General features: G+C 41.0%; 1 protein-coding gene across 1 annotated transcript in view; it reads left to right on the top strand.

Moving 5' to 3' along the window:
- The first annotated feature begins 5,954 nt into the window (after positions 1-5,954).
- LOC139752644 (cholecystokinin receptor type A-like) overlaps positions 5,955-18,492 on the top strand; it is a 54,202-nt gene continuing 41,664 nt past the window's right edge. Inside the window, exon 1 of the mRNA XM_071668393.1 lies at positions 5,955-6,741. Within this exon, the coding sequence (XP_071524494.1) occupies positions 6,293-6,741 (449 nt within the window). The 5' untranslated portion in view covers positions 5,955-6,292. The remainder of the gene's footprint in view (positions 6,742-18,492) is intronic.

Below are 18,492 nucleotides of genomic sequence, written 5' to 3'. Positions count from 1 at the left end.
CTGGATTAGGAACGTAGCATACAGGTACGACCACCGTTGCTACTCTGTGAGGTCGTCCTCGTATAATACGACCCCTCCCTCAGCAGCCAGTGGTGATTCCCCCATCCCCCACCTCCTCCTCCTCACCATGGGGTCGTCCCACACTACACGACCTTCTCTCCAGGCACAAGAAAGACAAGATGGTTCCTCACACTACCACAGACTCCATCTTTGTCGTGGATAACTCCCCCTCCCCTTCTTCTCTCTCTCTTCCAGAACTACAACATTATGACATTCACAATCCGTCGTCTTGTCGTTTAAGTGGAGACTCCACTTCTCCCGTCGCTGTTATGTCACTATATCCATCGCCTGGGTACAACTCCCTGGAATCATCTGACGATTTCGGACCGAATCGTCTCGTATTTTTTATCTTCCTTCCGTTGTATTGCATCCATGAACTTCTGCCATTAGAGAAACATTATAGATTTTCCGGTTTAGGGCTTTTAAGGAACCGTCGGAATTAGTTTTTCCCAGCCTTGGAAAAGCTTGACAAAGCCTCGAAAATCATATGGAGAGACAGATTTCAAAACTAAACGGGATGAGCGGGGCGATAATTGATGACTGAAATACCTAGCTTGGGTGAGGGCCACCTCAGTCAGCACTCATAGTCAGCAACGCTAATCACTACTTCACAGAGGCCTGTGTGTGATCACTATCTGTGTGTTATGAGGAGAGAGATTTACACTAGTGTAGCCCCGTCTCTTAACCTTTTATGTATGTATATAAGTACGCATCTCGCCTTCACTCCACACACACACACACACATACCTTGAGTCAGGTGTGTGTGTGTGTGTGTGTGTGTGTGTGTGTGTGTGTTTGTGTGTGTGTGTTGTGAGAAGCTGTTCGTCCCTGATCCAGTCCAGGATACTGGGAGAGGATAGATGTAGAGAAAGATAGATAAGTAGGTTAGATTGATAGATATATAGGTAGGTAGGTTAGGTTGATAGATATATTGACAGATAGATAGTTATACAGCCAGATAGATAGACAAACAGATGACTGATAGATATATAGATAGTTTTCCACGACTGAATAACTCCTTACATCCTCTCAAAGTAACCATAGGCAACCGTTCTTTCCATTCCACCAAAGAAGCGTCCGCTGATACAATCAAACTTCCACACACTGGTCGCTGAGAGAGTTTACTCCCTGGTGTACTCGGTGGGTGAGTCTACTCCGCCAGAACAGTCGCTGTGGGAGGGAAAAATACAACGCCATGACGCTCTTAATGGTACGCGGAAGACACCAGTGTGCAGGAGAGGAAACCATTTAGGGAAATCCTGCAATTGGTATACTCTATTGCAAAGTATCTCTTCAAAATCCCCGGTAATCTCCCAATTTTATTTCCCCCAGGATCCATAATCCTGTAGCAGATGAGTATAGTATAATTTCCCCTCCCAAACCCCCAAGTCTTATAGTGTTTTACAGCATGACTTTACGACCCTTGGGGACGACGGTACGATCCTTGAGCTCGTACCGTCGTGCTCAAGGGTCGTAACGTCGTGCTCAAGGATCAAGATTACAAAATCTCACAAAAGAAAAGAAGCAGATAATACGACACATTTAGCCTCGCTTTTCACGGAATTTTTTTTAATGGTTTTCTGAATATTTTAGAAAATGTGGAGAAATACTTCTGGGGTAAAGGAAAACCTGCATGGGAGGATTTCTTACTCTCCCCATTCTTCAGTGGGATGGGAGAGTTGGTGTGGAAGGGGGCGTGCATGGGGGGAGTCCCCCCCACCCCTCCCACGTGACTGAGGGAGGGGGGGGAGAGGGGGAGCGGTCAGACAGCATATTTGTAACCTAGAATGAACTCCACTCCGGCCGTGGGCTCGTAATAATGCCATATCTCCGTGTCTTGTTCTTTGTAAACAGTAATGGTAAATTAAGTCTCTCTCTCTCTCTCTCTCTCTCTCTCTCTCTCTCTCTCTCTCTCTCTGTCTCTCTCTCTCTCTCTCTCTCTCTCTGTAATATGTATAATGATATGGTAAACATGTACAAGGTTAAGAGACGGGGGTCAACACAAGTATACCACTCTCTCCACGGACGAGCACCACACAACGAGCAATCACAGTAATGTAAACCAATTTCACGCACTGATAAGGCCTATCATATTATAGATAACAGTAGGACCAACACACGTGTTATTTCTAAGACATTGTGAAAGCCAAAAGAGCAGATAAAACGGGAAAGATTTTTATGAGGAACATCAAATTATTCCCCTCATGATTTCGTGAAATATTTTTTGAGGCAAAATATATTTCTATCATGTTTCTATTCATCTTTTTTATAAAGTCTTTTTTATACCGACATATTTTTGATACCCTAGATCATATGAGAAGGAAATCTACATCAATTTATATGTTCACGGTTTCTACATCGCAGCAGATGTATAAAAACAATAATTCAATCTACATCGAAATGAATATTCATATCTTTCATCATATGATGATCTTATTGAAAATGAAATGAACTCAGATATGAATGAAAGAAATAACATCAAGGGGAACAGAAAACTCAAATGTACGAGAGAGCTGAAGAGAGGTAGTGGTAAAAGCATTAGGGTAGGGGCAAGGGAAGTAGTCAAAGTGGTAGGAAAAAGATTGAAGTAATAGTGGCAGGGGAAGGTGCAAAGAAAGTAGGGGTAAGTGGCAAGGGAAGCAGCAGAGGAGGAAGGGGAATATGGGGTGAGTGGCAGGGATAAGTGGCAGGGATAAGTGGCACTGGATGATGACAGGGGAATGGGACAGGGTCAAAGTATTACCCCAACGTTGTAAACAAATATAGAACATATTAATATTTTGCGTGATCGGTGAATCTGACGGTCGATTTACAACATAGAATATTTTCAACTCATTTCCTAGAAGTGTCGCAGCTATACCATGAGTAGATAAGTAGAGGTAGTATGTAGTGAGTGGCGGCCCGGGGGAGTGGTATTAATTTGAAATATGAAAAATATTTTTCAGTGAGGGAGCGAGGGGACGTTCCTCCTGTGGAGGTACAGGGTTATGATGCTGGGGTACAGGGAAGGTACAGCTGGCTGAGGTGCGTGTGTGACGGTATAGGACAAGAGAGAGAGAGAGAGAGAGAGAGAGAGAGAGAGAGAGAGAGAGAGAGAGAGAGAGAGAGAGAGAGAGAGAGAGATGAAGCGTACCTCTAATGGTACAACGGTACAAGATGTTCACGTAGCGTGTGTTCAAAATTTCTCACATAAGGCTTTTCCAAAATACCTCCTCCCTCTTCGCCATTCTATATGACGTAGGTATTAAGGGAACAAGGTAGATAGATAGATAGATAGAAACTGTCCTGCTTAATCAGCTTTGTCTAAAATCTTAATAACAGAAGCTATAATCACTGAAAAATATAAGAAACAATCTGATTAAATTTGCTTATAATGTAGATAATGTTGACAAACCATTTAATAGATACCAGTGATCAATTAGCTATATTAATCATTCGTCTATAGCTGTGATGTATCTAAGAAACACACTTCAATCGTACAGCTATTAAATCTCGGAGTCAAATACATTAATTGCCATTCCAATTAGAGAACCATTAAAAGCTTAATCATTGCTACACAACCCGTAATTATGGAGCAGAGTTGTTCATCATTTCGTCGAACTTTATCATTGCTTTTAATTACATATAATAAGGAATAAACAACGCATTTTTCCATAATAGTTTGACTCTAATCATATAAGTGAAGCTAATGATATTGTACTGGGTCGATCGTCTAGTGATCTTCAGTTCTAGCTAGTAACTAAGAAGGTGAATTTTGAGTAAAATCAGTTTTATGAGAACGAAGGAAAACCTTAAGGAAGAGTTTGATACAGAAATACAAAGGATACAGAAATACAGGAGTAGAGGGAAATGGAAATACGGGGTTAAAGAAAATTTGGGATAATGAAAATTGTACGAAACACAAGGATACGAAAGTAGTACAAAAGAGATGGGAAGAGAATTATTAAAAAAAGATAAAGTGGTACAAAAAAAAATTAGGAAATACAAGGATACAAAAATATGAAAAATATTGAAATTTATGAGAATCTCTAAGTGACGTTTATGGATTTAGGGTTTAGCATGATTTCATGGGAAGGTCAGCGTCAGAGAGAGAGAGAGAGAGAGAGAGAGAGAGAGAGAGAGAGAGAGAGAGAGAGACATTACGAACCACGCGCTTGGGTCGGACGTCGTTTCTTCGAGGGAGAAAAGCACTGGCTGATATTAGACGTGGTTGTTTGCCAGTAGTAGACCATAGATCAGCAGTGCACCAGCTGAAGTTACAACCAAGAGAATAACGTGAGGCTGGAGATTCACAGGGAGTTGGGAGAGATTGTACGAGAAAGAATGAAATCGTCAGGGTAGGTCCACTGATGTATGCACATAGTGCCTTTTGAATGGGTGTGTGATGTCAAGATTTACGTAAATTCAAGTAGGACAAGATATAGACACTACATAAAGGGCAGACTATGAGATAAAACACTATAAGGACAAGAATATGGTAATAAATCCATTTAAAGAAGTGTTTGGTCGTGTCATATGGCGATAGAACACTTTACTGTGAGATCTGAACACATACGTCTCTTGATGACCACACGCCTTTCTTGCCTTACCGAGGGAGCGTCATAAACAAACAAATGAACATCAGAGGAATTTAAAAAAAAAGAAGAAAAAACCTTTGCTTAGTAACAAGGTGAGGACTTATATCCCTCCATCTCCCTTCCCTCTAAGCTCCCTTACCTGTTAGTCCCCCTGTACGACACGCCAGAGGAATGTAGATAACACCCTACCTACTTAATTTGCGTCTTTATGAAAATGTACTGCAGGTGGAACGAGCTGCTTAGAGGCCCCTAAACGAGGCAGATAAGATACACCAAGACACTAGGCCTGAGCTGGCATGAAGCCAGAGGACAGAAAGAGCAAGAAACACCAAGGAACCCAGAGGAAAATTCTGTCTTGACACTTTTTCCCAGACGTAAAAAGCTTTGGTCATCTAAATCCCAGAACGACTGGGTAATAACTTCTGTGAATGATGGAGAGGAGAGGAGAGCTAAAGTTCCCTGTTATGTATATTACTTACAGTCTTTGTATCGAGGTCAAATTCAGAATAACTTGAAATCCCCTTTGAGCTAACGAGGATCATGGCGTCTTTAAGAACAGCTGGGCTTTTACACTCTCAAGTTCCCAGTGATATCTCTCTCTGGGGCGTCTTAACTCTGAACACCACAGCTCTACCCTTGAGCAAGATGGCAAACCCTTGAGCACGAGGGCGCGGCCCTTAAGCACGACTGTACGGCCCTTGAGCACGACGGCACGGCCCGTGAGCACGACGGCACGGCCCTTGAACAACACGTTAATGCCCTTGAGCACAGGAGTGCGAGAGTTGGGTATTATGGTCAGGCCTTAATTGCCCCTTTAAGGGCCAGATCATAGGCTACACCATCATACCCAAGGGTCATAACAGATGTGCCCAGGGGTCGCACCGTCGTGCCCAGGGGTCGTACCGTCGTGCTCAAGGGTCGTAACCGTCGTGCTCAAAGATCATGCCGATTAAACAGGTCAAGATATATAGAAAATACATCATCTATTGTCTATCAACTTTACAGATATTTCAATCATCTTGTTATGCTACTAAATACATTAGTGAATACATAAATACATCAACTGATCCACTAAAAAAACACCTGCTCTGAATCACCAGTTTTGTCATGTTATCTGGTTAGTTCAAAGCTGATATATATATATATATATATATATATATATATATATATATATATATATATATATATATATATATATATATATGGTTTTCATATGACAGTATTTCAATGCACTATTCATTAATCCAGATGCTTTCATTTTCTACCTGAAAACATTTTTTCACCCTAACCATCACGATGGATTGCTTTTAGGATTTACAGCCAGTAATTATGAGAGACAAGACAACGTCATCTGAGAAGACAGACCAAAGATGGGAATCACACAGACTGACTTGCCCACGTTGAGAAAAGCACATTTCTCTCACGCGAGTGTTAAGTAGTGATTATAAAAAGCGTTTATGAGTTGTACTACAGTCGAGAAATATAGGATTATTGTACAAAACTAAGAAAAGATCTAAGGCAAAGGTTGTGGAGATTCAGTAGGCAGTCTTGCGTTATAAGATTTAGAAAAGAGAGTTGTAAGTACGAACAGCGTTTTGACAACCGACTACTTTGTGAAAAGAATTGATGACATAAACACTGAACGCTCTCCCACCATGAGCTCCACAGACGTGCCTGGGGGCGCCCCTTCCTTGGAGGCTAACCTGAGCCACCCATTTGAAAACAACCTGACAGACCTTGATCCCAGTGGCTCCCTGGACGCCCACCTCCTCATACTTAGGGTGTTATCGAACCTCACCCAGACGACACTGAACCCCAGCATCTCGCTATCTGGGGAGGAGGGAGGAGGGGCGGAGGAGGCGTGGCCATTTGGAGGAGGAGGAGGTGGAAGAGGCGGCTGTGCGGATTTCTCCAACAGGACAGACATCTGGGTCAACTGTGTCCCCCTCCAAGACCCGCTGGAGATGAGGAAGCCACACAAGGCCAACCCGAGCTTTGTGCCCATCGTGGTGACCCACGCCCTCACCTTCCTGCTGGGGGTGTCGGGCAACAGCATCATCGTTGCCTCTATGGCTAAAGACAAGGGCACCAGGAACGTCACCAGGTAAGGGCAGCCAATGTTCTGTTGGTTCTAGTTCACCTGCTCTGTTGTATGATTGGGACCAGTGTGCCTAGAGTAGGATCACCAGGTGTTATTAGGTAACATGTCACCAGGTGTGTCATGCAGAATAGTTACATTATGTCATAAGGTCTGTGTGTGACACAGGGGCACAAGGTATGCGTCCGACATGAGGTCACAAGGTGTGTGTCAGACGCTGGATACCCAGATAAGTGTCAGATTCTGGGTCACCAGGCGTGTGTCAGACATACGGGGTCACCAGGTGTGTGTCAGACATACGGGGTCACCAGGTGTGTGTCATTAGATGTGTGTCAGACATTCACCAGGCAGGTGTCGGAATGTGGCTCACCTGGTGTGCCTCATAACCCAGGAGTAGCAAGCCCTCATGGTGACATACCAGCTCACTAGTCAACACAAATATCACCAAGTAAATTAAGAATTAAAGATTTTCTCCCACGTCAAGGTTGAGTGTATGTCTTCCCTGGGATTCGCGAAGGAACTAAAAAGTTCGGCAAACTAGCATATTGATTCAAGATTTTTCCTCTCGCCTCTTCATCAAGAAAAAAAGATTCTCATTATCATCTAAAGCAAATTGTTCGCTCCACCTTAAGCTACGCCTCACCTACCTGACTAATGCAACAAGGCTGCAAACTAAACCACTAAGAGCCATCGTTGGTTACTTTGCATCCCTCCTCAACAAACATGGCACCCAACTCCTTGCCACAATGCATGACCCCCTGCCATTCAAACCATCCCCGCCTCACACTTTAGCAACCGCTACTTCTTCCATATTTACCCTCTCCCAATAACATAACATTGACAAAAGATATTTCCACTCTAATGATTCGACAAGCACTACACATCCGCCTTCCCTAACACAAGTCTTGAAATCTACTCCACCAGATGTACATCCATCAGAAACGATTCTCCCCAGACATGTACGAGCTACACTTTCTCGTCTGCACTCTGGACACCACCTATCTTTCCAACATTACAGACATCGACTCACCACACCACAAAGACCCTCATGACCAAGAATAAGTTTCCACACTGGAGGCGCTAAACACATACTCTGGATCTATCGTGCACTCACCCCACGAAGACGAACACATCATCACTGCACTTCTTGACATGTGGTCCTTGTCGACTGACGCGACTCTCTCAGAGGTGTGGGAATCGAAACCACAGCTTCCCTATCCACAACCAGGGCCCACAGACCTTTCCGTGGTGTTCCTCAGATATCAAATTGATGAGAAAAAGCTTTGACATATTTCGATAACTGTTATAAAGATATGTCTTATCAGATAAAAGAATACACATTTAGGTACGTACATACACTGCATTGATAATGTATATGAACGGTACGACAACTTCATCGAGATGACTGGCAGCGAGCTAACCCATCGGCCAGCGTCGCCCCGCCCCCCTTGCATACAGAGCGTATGATAAGATGATCATCTATTTCCCTTTTTGGGCTTCCTGGGAAACCCATCCTCTCGAGGATAATCTCCTAGGAGTCCTCAGGTTGTACTGACCCACTAGAAGAGAAGGATACAGGGGTTCTATTAAGCTGAGGCGATCGTGTATAGGACTCTCCATCCGAGAGGCATGATATACTATGGGTCGGCGTAGCTGAACCTGCTACATATTAGGGTCTCGGATGAGGATTTGGTTATAGGACAAATATTTTGACAGAGGGTGTGGAAAGCTACCTTAAACGAGCGTGAGACTAATCCCATGTGGGCGTGGGGAGTGACCTTAATTGGGCGTGGGAATTCACCATAATTTCGCTTGGGAAATGATCTTAACTGGGTACAGATAGTAACCTTAACTGCAAGTGGGAAGCAACTTTGACTGGTTATTGGAAGCAACCTAAAATAGGCGTGGAAAGTGGCCTTAATTGGGCGTTGGAAATAACCTTAATTGGTTGTTGGAGGTAACCTTAATTGGGTGTTGAAGTAACCTTAATTAACCGAATAAACAAGGGTAGCAGCTGTTGAATATTGTGTTTGAGTGATGATAAACCTTAATGGACAATAAAGACAGCGAACTTACGGGGTAAGTGAGCAGGAGTATTGCTATGTATTAGACTGGTACATATCTTGGCATAGAGGTAGATTAGTATATAGAGTGGCATGTAAATAGATTAATAGATAGTAGGATAGATGGAAGAACAGATAATGACGTACTCATACACACGAATGATGAGATAAACGGATACATACTGATAGAGTGATAGATAAAAGACATGGTCTAGACGAGTGAATGGTAGGCTTAACAAGGAAACAGATTGGCACATATACAGACAGACATCAGCTGAGAAAAATAGTGAGAGACCAACTCATGGTTCGAGACACTGATAAGAAGAGAATATGAAGGAAAAGGAAAGGAAAACATCCTGGTCTCTGACGGTCAGATCATCAGAGTGAGCCAAGCATATGTTAAACGAACCTTTGTGTTGACTGAGTACATGTAATTATCCATCATGTTGCTGGCGATACCTTCTCTGAACTCCTTACCTGTAAATTTCGACCGTTAACTAATTAATCTGACAGGTAATCGAGGTCACGTGTCCGGCGGATGTATACCCAACATATACGTAAAGAAAAAAAAAAGAGATAACGTACGTAATTAGCCGTCAGTAATATCATTAATGACACTGAGGAAATTTTGTGCAGAGATGAAGGATTTCTCATTAACATTTTGATGACTTCTGATGGGTATATGGTAATTAGAATCGTATGAGACACAAATGAACATCTCAAACTTCCGCAGAATGAACTATCTTCGAAGTGTGCTAATATAGAGAGAGGCAGGGACCAAAATTAAGCGATGAAACGTCTGGATGGAAGTAATGATGTGTTGTGAGTCTGGCCGTGTGTGTGTGTGTGTGTGGGTGCGAGTGTGTGTGAGTGCTCAGAAAAAGAACGAGAAAATGGATGAAGTGACGGAATTGTGAGAAATCTCAAAGAGTTTTGAAGGAAGTCATTAATCGCTTCGGTAAATTACCCTGATTAGGGGGACATTTGCCTGAGTTGACATGTTTAACTTAAGATCATTTGCATTGATTACCCTTTATATAAGTCACGCTCCTCAGGAAACAATTACCTTATGTGGTGGGGGGAAAGTTTCTGTTGCGCTTCGTTCATTATCCAACCTCCTAGCGCAAGTTTCTTCATCAAGGCTCAATACATCACCCCCCACCCCCCCACCCCCCCTCCCGAGACCTTTAATGCACTCAAGCAATTTGTGGCATCTGATAGGTGGGAGGAAGCCAGCCAACCAGCTGTGAGGGTCTGATGCCTCAAGCATTATGCTTCACGTCAGTCTAAATGATGCGTCAAGACAAACTCTGATGGTATTATATTAAGCAGCGTCTTCAAATATGCCAATAGATATAAATATAGGGTTTCAATATCTTTGGTATACAGCCAGTTTAATCATGTATAAATAAATAAATAAATAAATGAATATAAATATATATATATATATATATATATATATATATATATATATATATATATATATATATATATATATATATATAACGTTCCCATGTTTAGGTTTCCCAGGTTGGGAGAAAGGAAAGCAACACAAACACAATAAGTGGTTAATTATGTGGAAAATACAAATTAAATTCATGTCAGGATATGGCACAGTGGATAGAATATTTACTGAAATTACTGTAATCAAACAAGAAAAAAAAACCCAGATGAAAGAGGGAAAATAAAGTGTGTGTGTGTGTGTGTGTGTGTGTGTGTGTGTGTGTGTGTGTGTGTGTGTGTGTGTGTGTGTGTGTGTGTGTGTGTTATTTATGGTCTTCATACAGAGTATGACAACGGTGAACCAAATGAGTTGAGGGATATTCTAAAAATAGTGAGAGCAAGGGGGGGGGGAGCTTTTATGAATAATGAAGGGGAGAGAGAGAGAGAGAGAGAGAGAGAGAGAGAGAGAGAGAGAGAGAGAGAGAGAGAGAGAGAGAGAGAGAGAGAGAGAGAGAGAGAGGTAATAAAGATGAAGATGGAAAAGTAATAAAGATGGTAAAGATAAAGGAGTTATACACATGATTCAGCTGGAAATAAAGATGATAACGATGGGAAGACAATGAATATAATAAAGATGGAAAGATACTAAATATGGAATGTACGGTAAGCAGTGGATGGCTGGAAGATGATAAAGCCAGGGAGCTAGGAGGCGGTCGGCAATAAAGAGAGATGGTCAGAAGTTGGACGTTGATAAAGATATGAGAGTCATCCCTGCATCATAGTAAAGAAGGAGGGTTGAGATATGATGAGGAACAAAGACAGAAAGATAAAGTTAGCAGACAATAAAGATGGAAGCTTAGGCTGTATTAGGATGTGACTTAGTCTATATTGTTGTTATTTGCCGATGATCCCGTGTTGATATTAAAAAAAAAAAAATTAACAGACACTATCAAAACTTTGTGAATGAATGTGAAGGAACATGAAAGAAGTTGGAACCAAACTCCAGGACTTGCAGGAGTGGGAATTATGAGATGCTGATGTGCGGTGCAGCATCATTAATATCTATGAATCATTTTTTCTTTGCATAAAGTTGTAAGACTGGCTTCATGTAAGTGCGGAAAGGGCTCAAGTTCAGGTCAACTTTCAGGTGCTCTGAGCAAAGTCATCAAATGCGCAAGACTTATATACTTATTCAGTTTCCTCTTCCTGGGTTTCCGCAGCGCTCAGGAAGCTGGCCATGTCCGCAGGGCGCGACCACAGGTCAAAAAGTGTGGTGGAGTTCAATCTAAGTGAGGCGAGTTGCGGACAGTTTAGTAGTAAAATGATCAGAATCTTTAGTAGAGTGGATACCTCTTGGGCATGGGTGTGTGTGTGTGTGGGGGGGGGGGGGGATATGCAAAACAGGTGTCTGTAACGCTGAAGAGACGGAGGGTGAGGCGCAGAACTCGTAGAGGAAAGCGTAACTCGTACATGCATAGGGAGAGCCGTTTCATATGGATGTGTCTTTAGTGAAGTGTGAAAAAAAAGCGAGTTGGAAGAGTGTTAGTTTAAGGCATGTCCTGGTCGTTTGGGTACACATATTGTGCATGCTTTATATATATATATATATATATATATATATATATATATATATATATATATATATATATATATATATATATATCCCTGGGGACAGGGGAGAAAGAATACTTCCCACGTATTCCCTGCGTGTCGTAGAAGGCGACTAAAAGGGGAGGGAGCGTGGGGCTGGAAATCCTCCCCTCTCTTCTTTTTTTTTTTTAATTTTCCAAAAGAAGGAACAGAGAAGGGGGCCAGGTGAGGATATTCCCTCAAAGGCCCAGTCCTCTGTTCTTAATGCTACCTCGCTAACGCGGAAATGGCAAATAGTTTGAAAGAAAAGAAAGAATATATATTTATATATATATATATATATATATATATATATATATATATATATATATATATATATATATATATATATATATAAGTAAATGAAATACAGGTGATAATGAATATGATAATGATATTAACGTCGATACAATAAAACTATTATCGTCACAAAGTATTCGCCAAGTCAGAAACATGCATCATATACATAATTCATTGTATACATAATTCAGTATATTCACGGTATGATTATCATACTCTGAGGTATACCCTGGAGATACCAGGAATATATCTCAGAGCTGAAATCATATTAAGTAGCTTCGTGTAAATTCCTCCCCTTGGATAATCGACATGTCAGTGTCAGCGCAGGTTAATTAACACTGCCAGTAGGCGTGGAAGGTTAATTAACTGTGCCAGTAGGCGTGGAAGGCTAATTAGCCGTGCCAGCAGGTGTGAAAGATTAATTAGCCATGCCAGTAGGCGTGGAAGGTTAATTAGCCGTGCCAGCAGGTGTGAAAGGTTAATTAGCCGTGCCAGTAGGCGTGGAAGGTTAATTGACCGTGCCAGTAGGCGTGGAGGGTAGATTAACCATCCCAATGGCAACGAAGGGTAATTGATTGAGGTACTGGTGGCAGGATAATTAACAGTGCCAGTGGCCCGTTGAGTGTTATTAACCTTATCAGTAGCCAAGGGAGGTAATTAACCGTGTCTGTGGCCGCGGGACGTATAATGTACCACATCACTAGCCGCGAGAAGTTATTATCCGTGTTAGGCTCGTAGCGTAAACAAGGGAGAGATGAAGCCTGCGTTGTGTGCCCGGGTTAATACTATCATGGGAGAGAGAGAGAGAGAGAGAGAGAGAGAGAGAGAGAGAGAGAGAGAGAGAGAGAGAGAGAGAGAGAGAGAGAGAGAGATCTACCAGGTGATGTAGGTGGTATATATATATATATATATATATATATATATATATATATATATATATATATATATATATATATATATACACACACACACACACACACACACACACGTTTCCAGAATAAATTTCCAAACAACCACAAACTCGACACTACCAACAATATACACTCCCATACACTCTCTTCCATTTGAAAACTTACTTTCCCTTCTCCAGTCCCTCGTCTCCTTTACCCACACTACTTAGAAAATAAGGAAAGGTTGATGTAGGGAATCCACACCCACTCTTCCTGTTAACAAGATCAGCTGAAACGTTTGAACGCTTGTATATCCACCCTGGGTTGTGTTTCCATGTCTCTGGTCATCATACATTACTGAAGGTTCGGCTCTGAAATGATCTGTAGCGAAAATGTTAACTATTTAACCCATAACATTAACATAAATGAATATATCAATCTATGCTCGTAATAGTAAACTTTGGATATAGCACAGAAATGTTTGTGTGTGTGTGTGTATGTCAGTGTGTGTGTCTGTGTGCGTGTCGGCAAATACATAAATCTATGCATTTCCCCGTATTGCTATTTATGTACTTGTAATATTTATCGGAACAAATTCGGACTCTGAATATATATATATATATATATATATATATATATATATATATATATATATATATATATATATATATATATAATCATCAAAAGGTTCTTATAATGTACAGAATCTGTGATGATGAAGAAATAACAAAGTATTCAGACCTATTTCTCTTGTTATTCACATTTATAAAAAAAAGAAAGTAATATTGTTGCATCTGTTTCCTTCCCAGAATCAAAATCCTTAATGACGTATACTTGTCTTGCACAGGGAGGCTTAACTCCTCACAGTATCACGTTCATATCTAGATAAGGTTAACTTATCATTCCTTTCTTATCGTACATCTACGCAGTTTCGAATCCATTTTTGTTTTATGTAATGACGATTCAGTTTATCTTTCCATGCCAGTTTACGTCTACTTAATCTAGCGTCTCACTTCACCTCCTCTGTACTTATCGAGTTTACATGTAGGTCAAGACGGTTGACGTGGAGGGAAGGGGAGCCATTTTCCAGCCTTGAGGACCCCATTACCTCATCACCAGCGCCGCTGCATCTGCTACAGCGGAGCGCACACTGTGCAGCGATGCATTGGGGGTGGCTGAGGAGGGGCGCGGGACCCTCGCCGTTGTCGGTAGGTTGCAGGAGCCTCGTGACGTGTCCTTATTCAGGTGCATCGGACTGTCCAGGTGAAGGGAATGGAACGCGTCCCCCTCCCCCTCTTGTCTCTCGCTTCCGATTCATTTCAGCTGAGGTCTTCGCTCACAGATGTTGCCTCGGGCAATCAGGATATTGGAAAGGCGAAGAGGAGGAAGATGTGTTCGTTCCCACAGGGACGGTGCTAGGATTAACAAAGTCCTTTCCTGACACGACGCAAATGAAGCTCCTTTGTGCCTTTTACCTCGGGTGGTCGTGTCGTACTCCCCAGAGTTTCAATTGCTTAGGAAATTAACTCGTTTCGGAAGGAGCCAGAAGATGAAAAATAGATGAAAGCACAAGGCAAAGGAGGATCGAAAAAGAAGGAAGAAAAGTTTGTTAAGGAAACATTTCAAGCGGATGAATTAGTGATTGACGATCTCACAGATAACTGGAGAATCAAACTGGACTCCAGGCAAGCGGACTGGACTAGAAAAGTAAGAGAAAAAAAATGATTTTTTTTTTTCAAGTGCGAGACAGAACTAGGAACCTTGGTGAATATGTGGCGTACGTGAAATCATAGGGAGGGAGGGAGGGTGATGACAGCAGCCATCCAGGGAAGAACTTCCCTCCTGACTTAGCTGGAGTGTTGATGTGAACCACCTTACACCCTCTGTGTCAGAACAGCTTACTGGTCTTAGAGTTTTTGCCTCGTAGAGCTAAGCTTTCTCGTAGAACTAAGCTTCTGGGTAAAGTCTCAACATCTCCCAACATGTACCATGCGCGTCCCTCATTTTCTCCCCCTGTCCACCATCCCATTTTCTTTCACACCATCTCTTACACGTGATAAATCATGTTTTTCCACATATCTACGTCATGTTCCTTGTTAACGTTATTCTCATTTTGTAAGACCTAAGGTTTCTCGGCTCCTGAAAGCCTCAGGGATTCCTCTTCTCTCCTGCTTTCCTCCTAAGGCCTGACCTCAACGAGGACTTTCGTTCGTGACCTCAGACTTCGTCTTGAATAAAAAGAGAAATGAAAAAATAATGATATACTTTTACCACTGTGTTTCGGTCAGTTTGCCTCTATAGTTTTATACACGTTATCGAATCATTACTGGGGAAAAATATACTCCCAGTGTCTGTACTTAGCAGCAGAATATTTTGTCTTTTATATTCAAAATACCAATGAATATCAAACCACATTATGTAATTAAGACACTAACTTGGTCTCCCATTAACTTAATATACGTCAATGAAACATTAATTGCCATCTATTATCTATCATCATTTTTATTACATTATTATCTATTGTTATTCTTTTATCTATCTCTTTTCCTGTACAACCGAGAGGCGTCTTTTCACTCTGTTTTCAGAAATGTAACACGAAGAATGGAAGGCACAAAAGTTTGATTTGAAATCTGTACGAAGCAGCATTCACGATTCCTAGATTCAAAAAAGCAAATATTTTCAAAAATTCCTTTTTCTAAGATTACGGAATTGTATGCCACATATAGAGAGAAAAAAATATTTTTTTGTTTACGTAAGGAAGGAAGCAAGCCTCTCTCTCTCTCTCTCTCTCTCTCTCTCTCTCTCTCTCTCTCTCTCTCTTTCGAATCAGATTATCAAAGGATCAAAGACCTGTAGCAACAAGCTACGGCAAAAGAGACGAGAGCCATCAGAGGGAGGAACCCAGTGTATATAAACAACCCATGGCGTTAAGGTCATAAGGGCGAGTTTAGGTTGGCTTTCTCGGGAGGGACACACACACACACACACGCACACACACACAAAAAAACACACACACACACACACCTACACACAAACACACACAAACATACACACACACGAAAACATCAAAACAAAACAAGTCTGCATGATGTGTGCGGGTGTGAGGGAGTGAACGTGCATGAATACATGCATGAACTGTTTCATTCCGTCAGAGAAAAGAGGGAGGAACTGAAATGGTATGTTTATAGGGAGAAAGAGGTGTCGAATGAATTCCTGTCTGAGGCTGGAACATTGGAATGAACTGCTGACTAAGGTTGGAACATTGGAATGAACTGCTGCTTAAAGCTGGAACATTGGAATGAGCTGCTATTTAAGGCTGGAACATTGGAATGAATTGCTCTATAAGGATGGAACAATTGGAATGAACTACTGTCTAAGGATGGAACATTTGAATAGATAAAAACTGTCCACCTTTTATCTCTTGGAGTTTTATCACTGTAATGAAATAAATGATAACACTGTAGCAACAGTATATAAAAAGAATTACCTATAAAACCTAATCAAATAGTGATATTTTGATTGAGAGAAAATAATATGTAGACGAATCTAAAGAAGTAAACACACACACACACACACACACACACACACACACACACGCACACACACACTTGTACACATTCCAAGACAGTAGAACTTCAGCTCAGTCACTGACAACAGTGTAACCCTGGACAGTCAGTGTAACTCTGACCCTTAGTCGTACACTGATGGGAAATCCAGGTTGCCCTCGCTAAGCAATGTATTACTTCTCATAAATGTGTCATTATCTCGAATGGTTGTCAAGTGCTTGTTGAGGAATCGAAAGCAAAAATATGGGGACAATCTAAATCTTTCATGTTAAACTTCAAACTTCGTCAAGGAAGTTATTAATGAATTAAGATTTTGACCCAAATACGTCTAAAACAAGGAAAAGTTTTTCTTGCCAACTTTAGTAATTTCTCATAGTTTTACAGTGTTGTAGCCAAAGTTTTAACTTACTTCAAGGAAAACTTTTCAAGCGTAAAACAATATATATATATATATATATATATATATATATATATATATATATATATATATATATATATATATGTATATATATATATATATTCTTTTTTTTTTTCATACGATTCGCCATTTCCCGCGTTTGCGAGGTAGCGTTAAGAACAGAGGACTGGGCCTTAGAGGGAAAATCCTCACCTGGCCCCCTTCTCTGTTCTTTCTTTTGGAAAATTAAAAAAAAAAAAAAAAAAAAAAAAACGAGAGGGGAGGATTTCCAGCCACCCGCTCCCTCCCCTTTTAGTCGCCTTCTACGACACGCAGGGAATACATGGGAAGTGTTCTTTCTCCCCTATCCCCAGGGATATATATATATATATATATATATATATATATATATATATATATATATATATATATATATATATATATATATATATATATATATATATATATATTTATTATTTTGCTTTGTCTGCAAAGCAAAAAAGCAATATATATATATATATATACATATATATATATATATATATATATATATATATATATATATATATATATATATATATATATATATATATATAAGCAGGAAGAATACTTTCTTTACTATACTTTAAGTTTTACACAATTTCTCTCACCACACGTTTTCCTTCGTCAGATAAAGTGTGAATTAAATGTCTCATATTTTCATTCTATTCTTGAAATACACGAGACGTTTCGTGCACACGAGACCTGCTTATCTTCAGTCAAATTGATTATAAATGCTAAAGTACAATGAATAGAACATAACAGGAATGAATTACGTATTGAACTTTGCAAATGAGATCAGTGACGAAGAAGATATGTTGATTATTGGACCGTGTTCCTTCGGAGTTCACGAGTTGGGTCAACGGTGCGACGGTATGCCTCAGGTCTCTGCACCTGGGAAAGTCTGGCAGAGGTAGAGTGTGAGGGTCATTTGGTGTGTGGCAGAGAACCACAGTAGAGCTCTGGCTTATCCTGTACTTTGATGGAGTCATATTCTCTTACGTAAATGGCGTCTGTTGTAGTCTTTTAGGGTCGCGGCGGTGCTTCTATCCTGTCCGTTTCCATCAAGATGCAGACGACCCAGTCGAGTGAGATTCATGTCATGTTGGTGTTGCCTCTGTAGTCCAGGGCCTCCATTCTGAAGATAAAGTGTCACTCCTCACTCAGGGTGTACAGGTCTGTGTGCTCGTGTGTGAACTGAAACTTTGTAAATGATTTAAACACTTCACGAGGCGGATTTCTCCCGTGAAACATGTAATGCATCGTAAAGTGTCAATAATCTGAATTATCTGAATTCTTATTCAAATGCGATTATCCCCTCACACACACACACACACACACACACACACAGACACACACACACACACACACACACACCTGATTATCATAACCACTCCCTCTAGTTGTCGCAGGGAAGACCTGAGACCCTG

This window comes from Panulirus ornatus, chromosome 13 (assembly GCF_036320965.1).
Source record: "Panulirus ornatus isolate Po-2019 chromosome 13, ASM3632096v1, whole genome shotgun sequence".
NCBI lineage: Eukaryota > Metazoa > Arthropoda > Malacostraca > Decapoda > Palinuridae > Panulirus > Panulirus ornatus.
The sequence above is the reverse complement of the archived record's forward strand: the minus strand, read 5'-3'. Positions and strand labels throughout refer to the sequence as shown.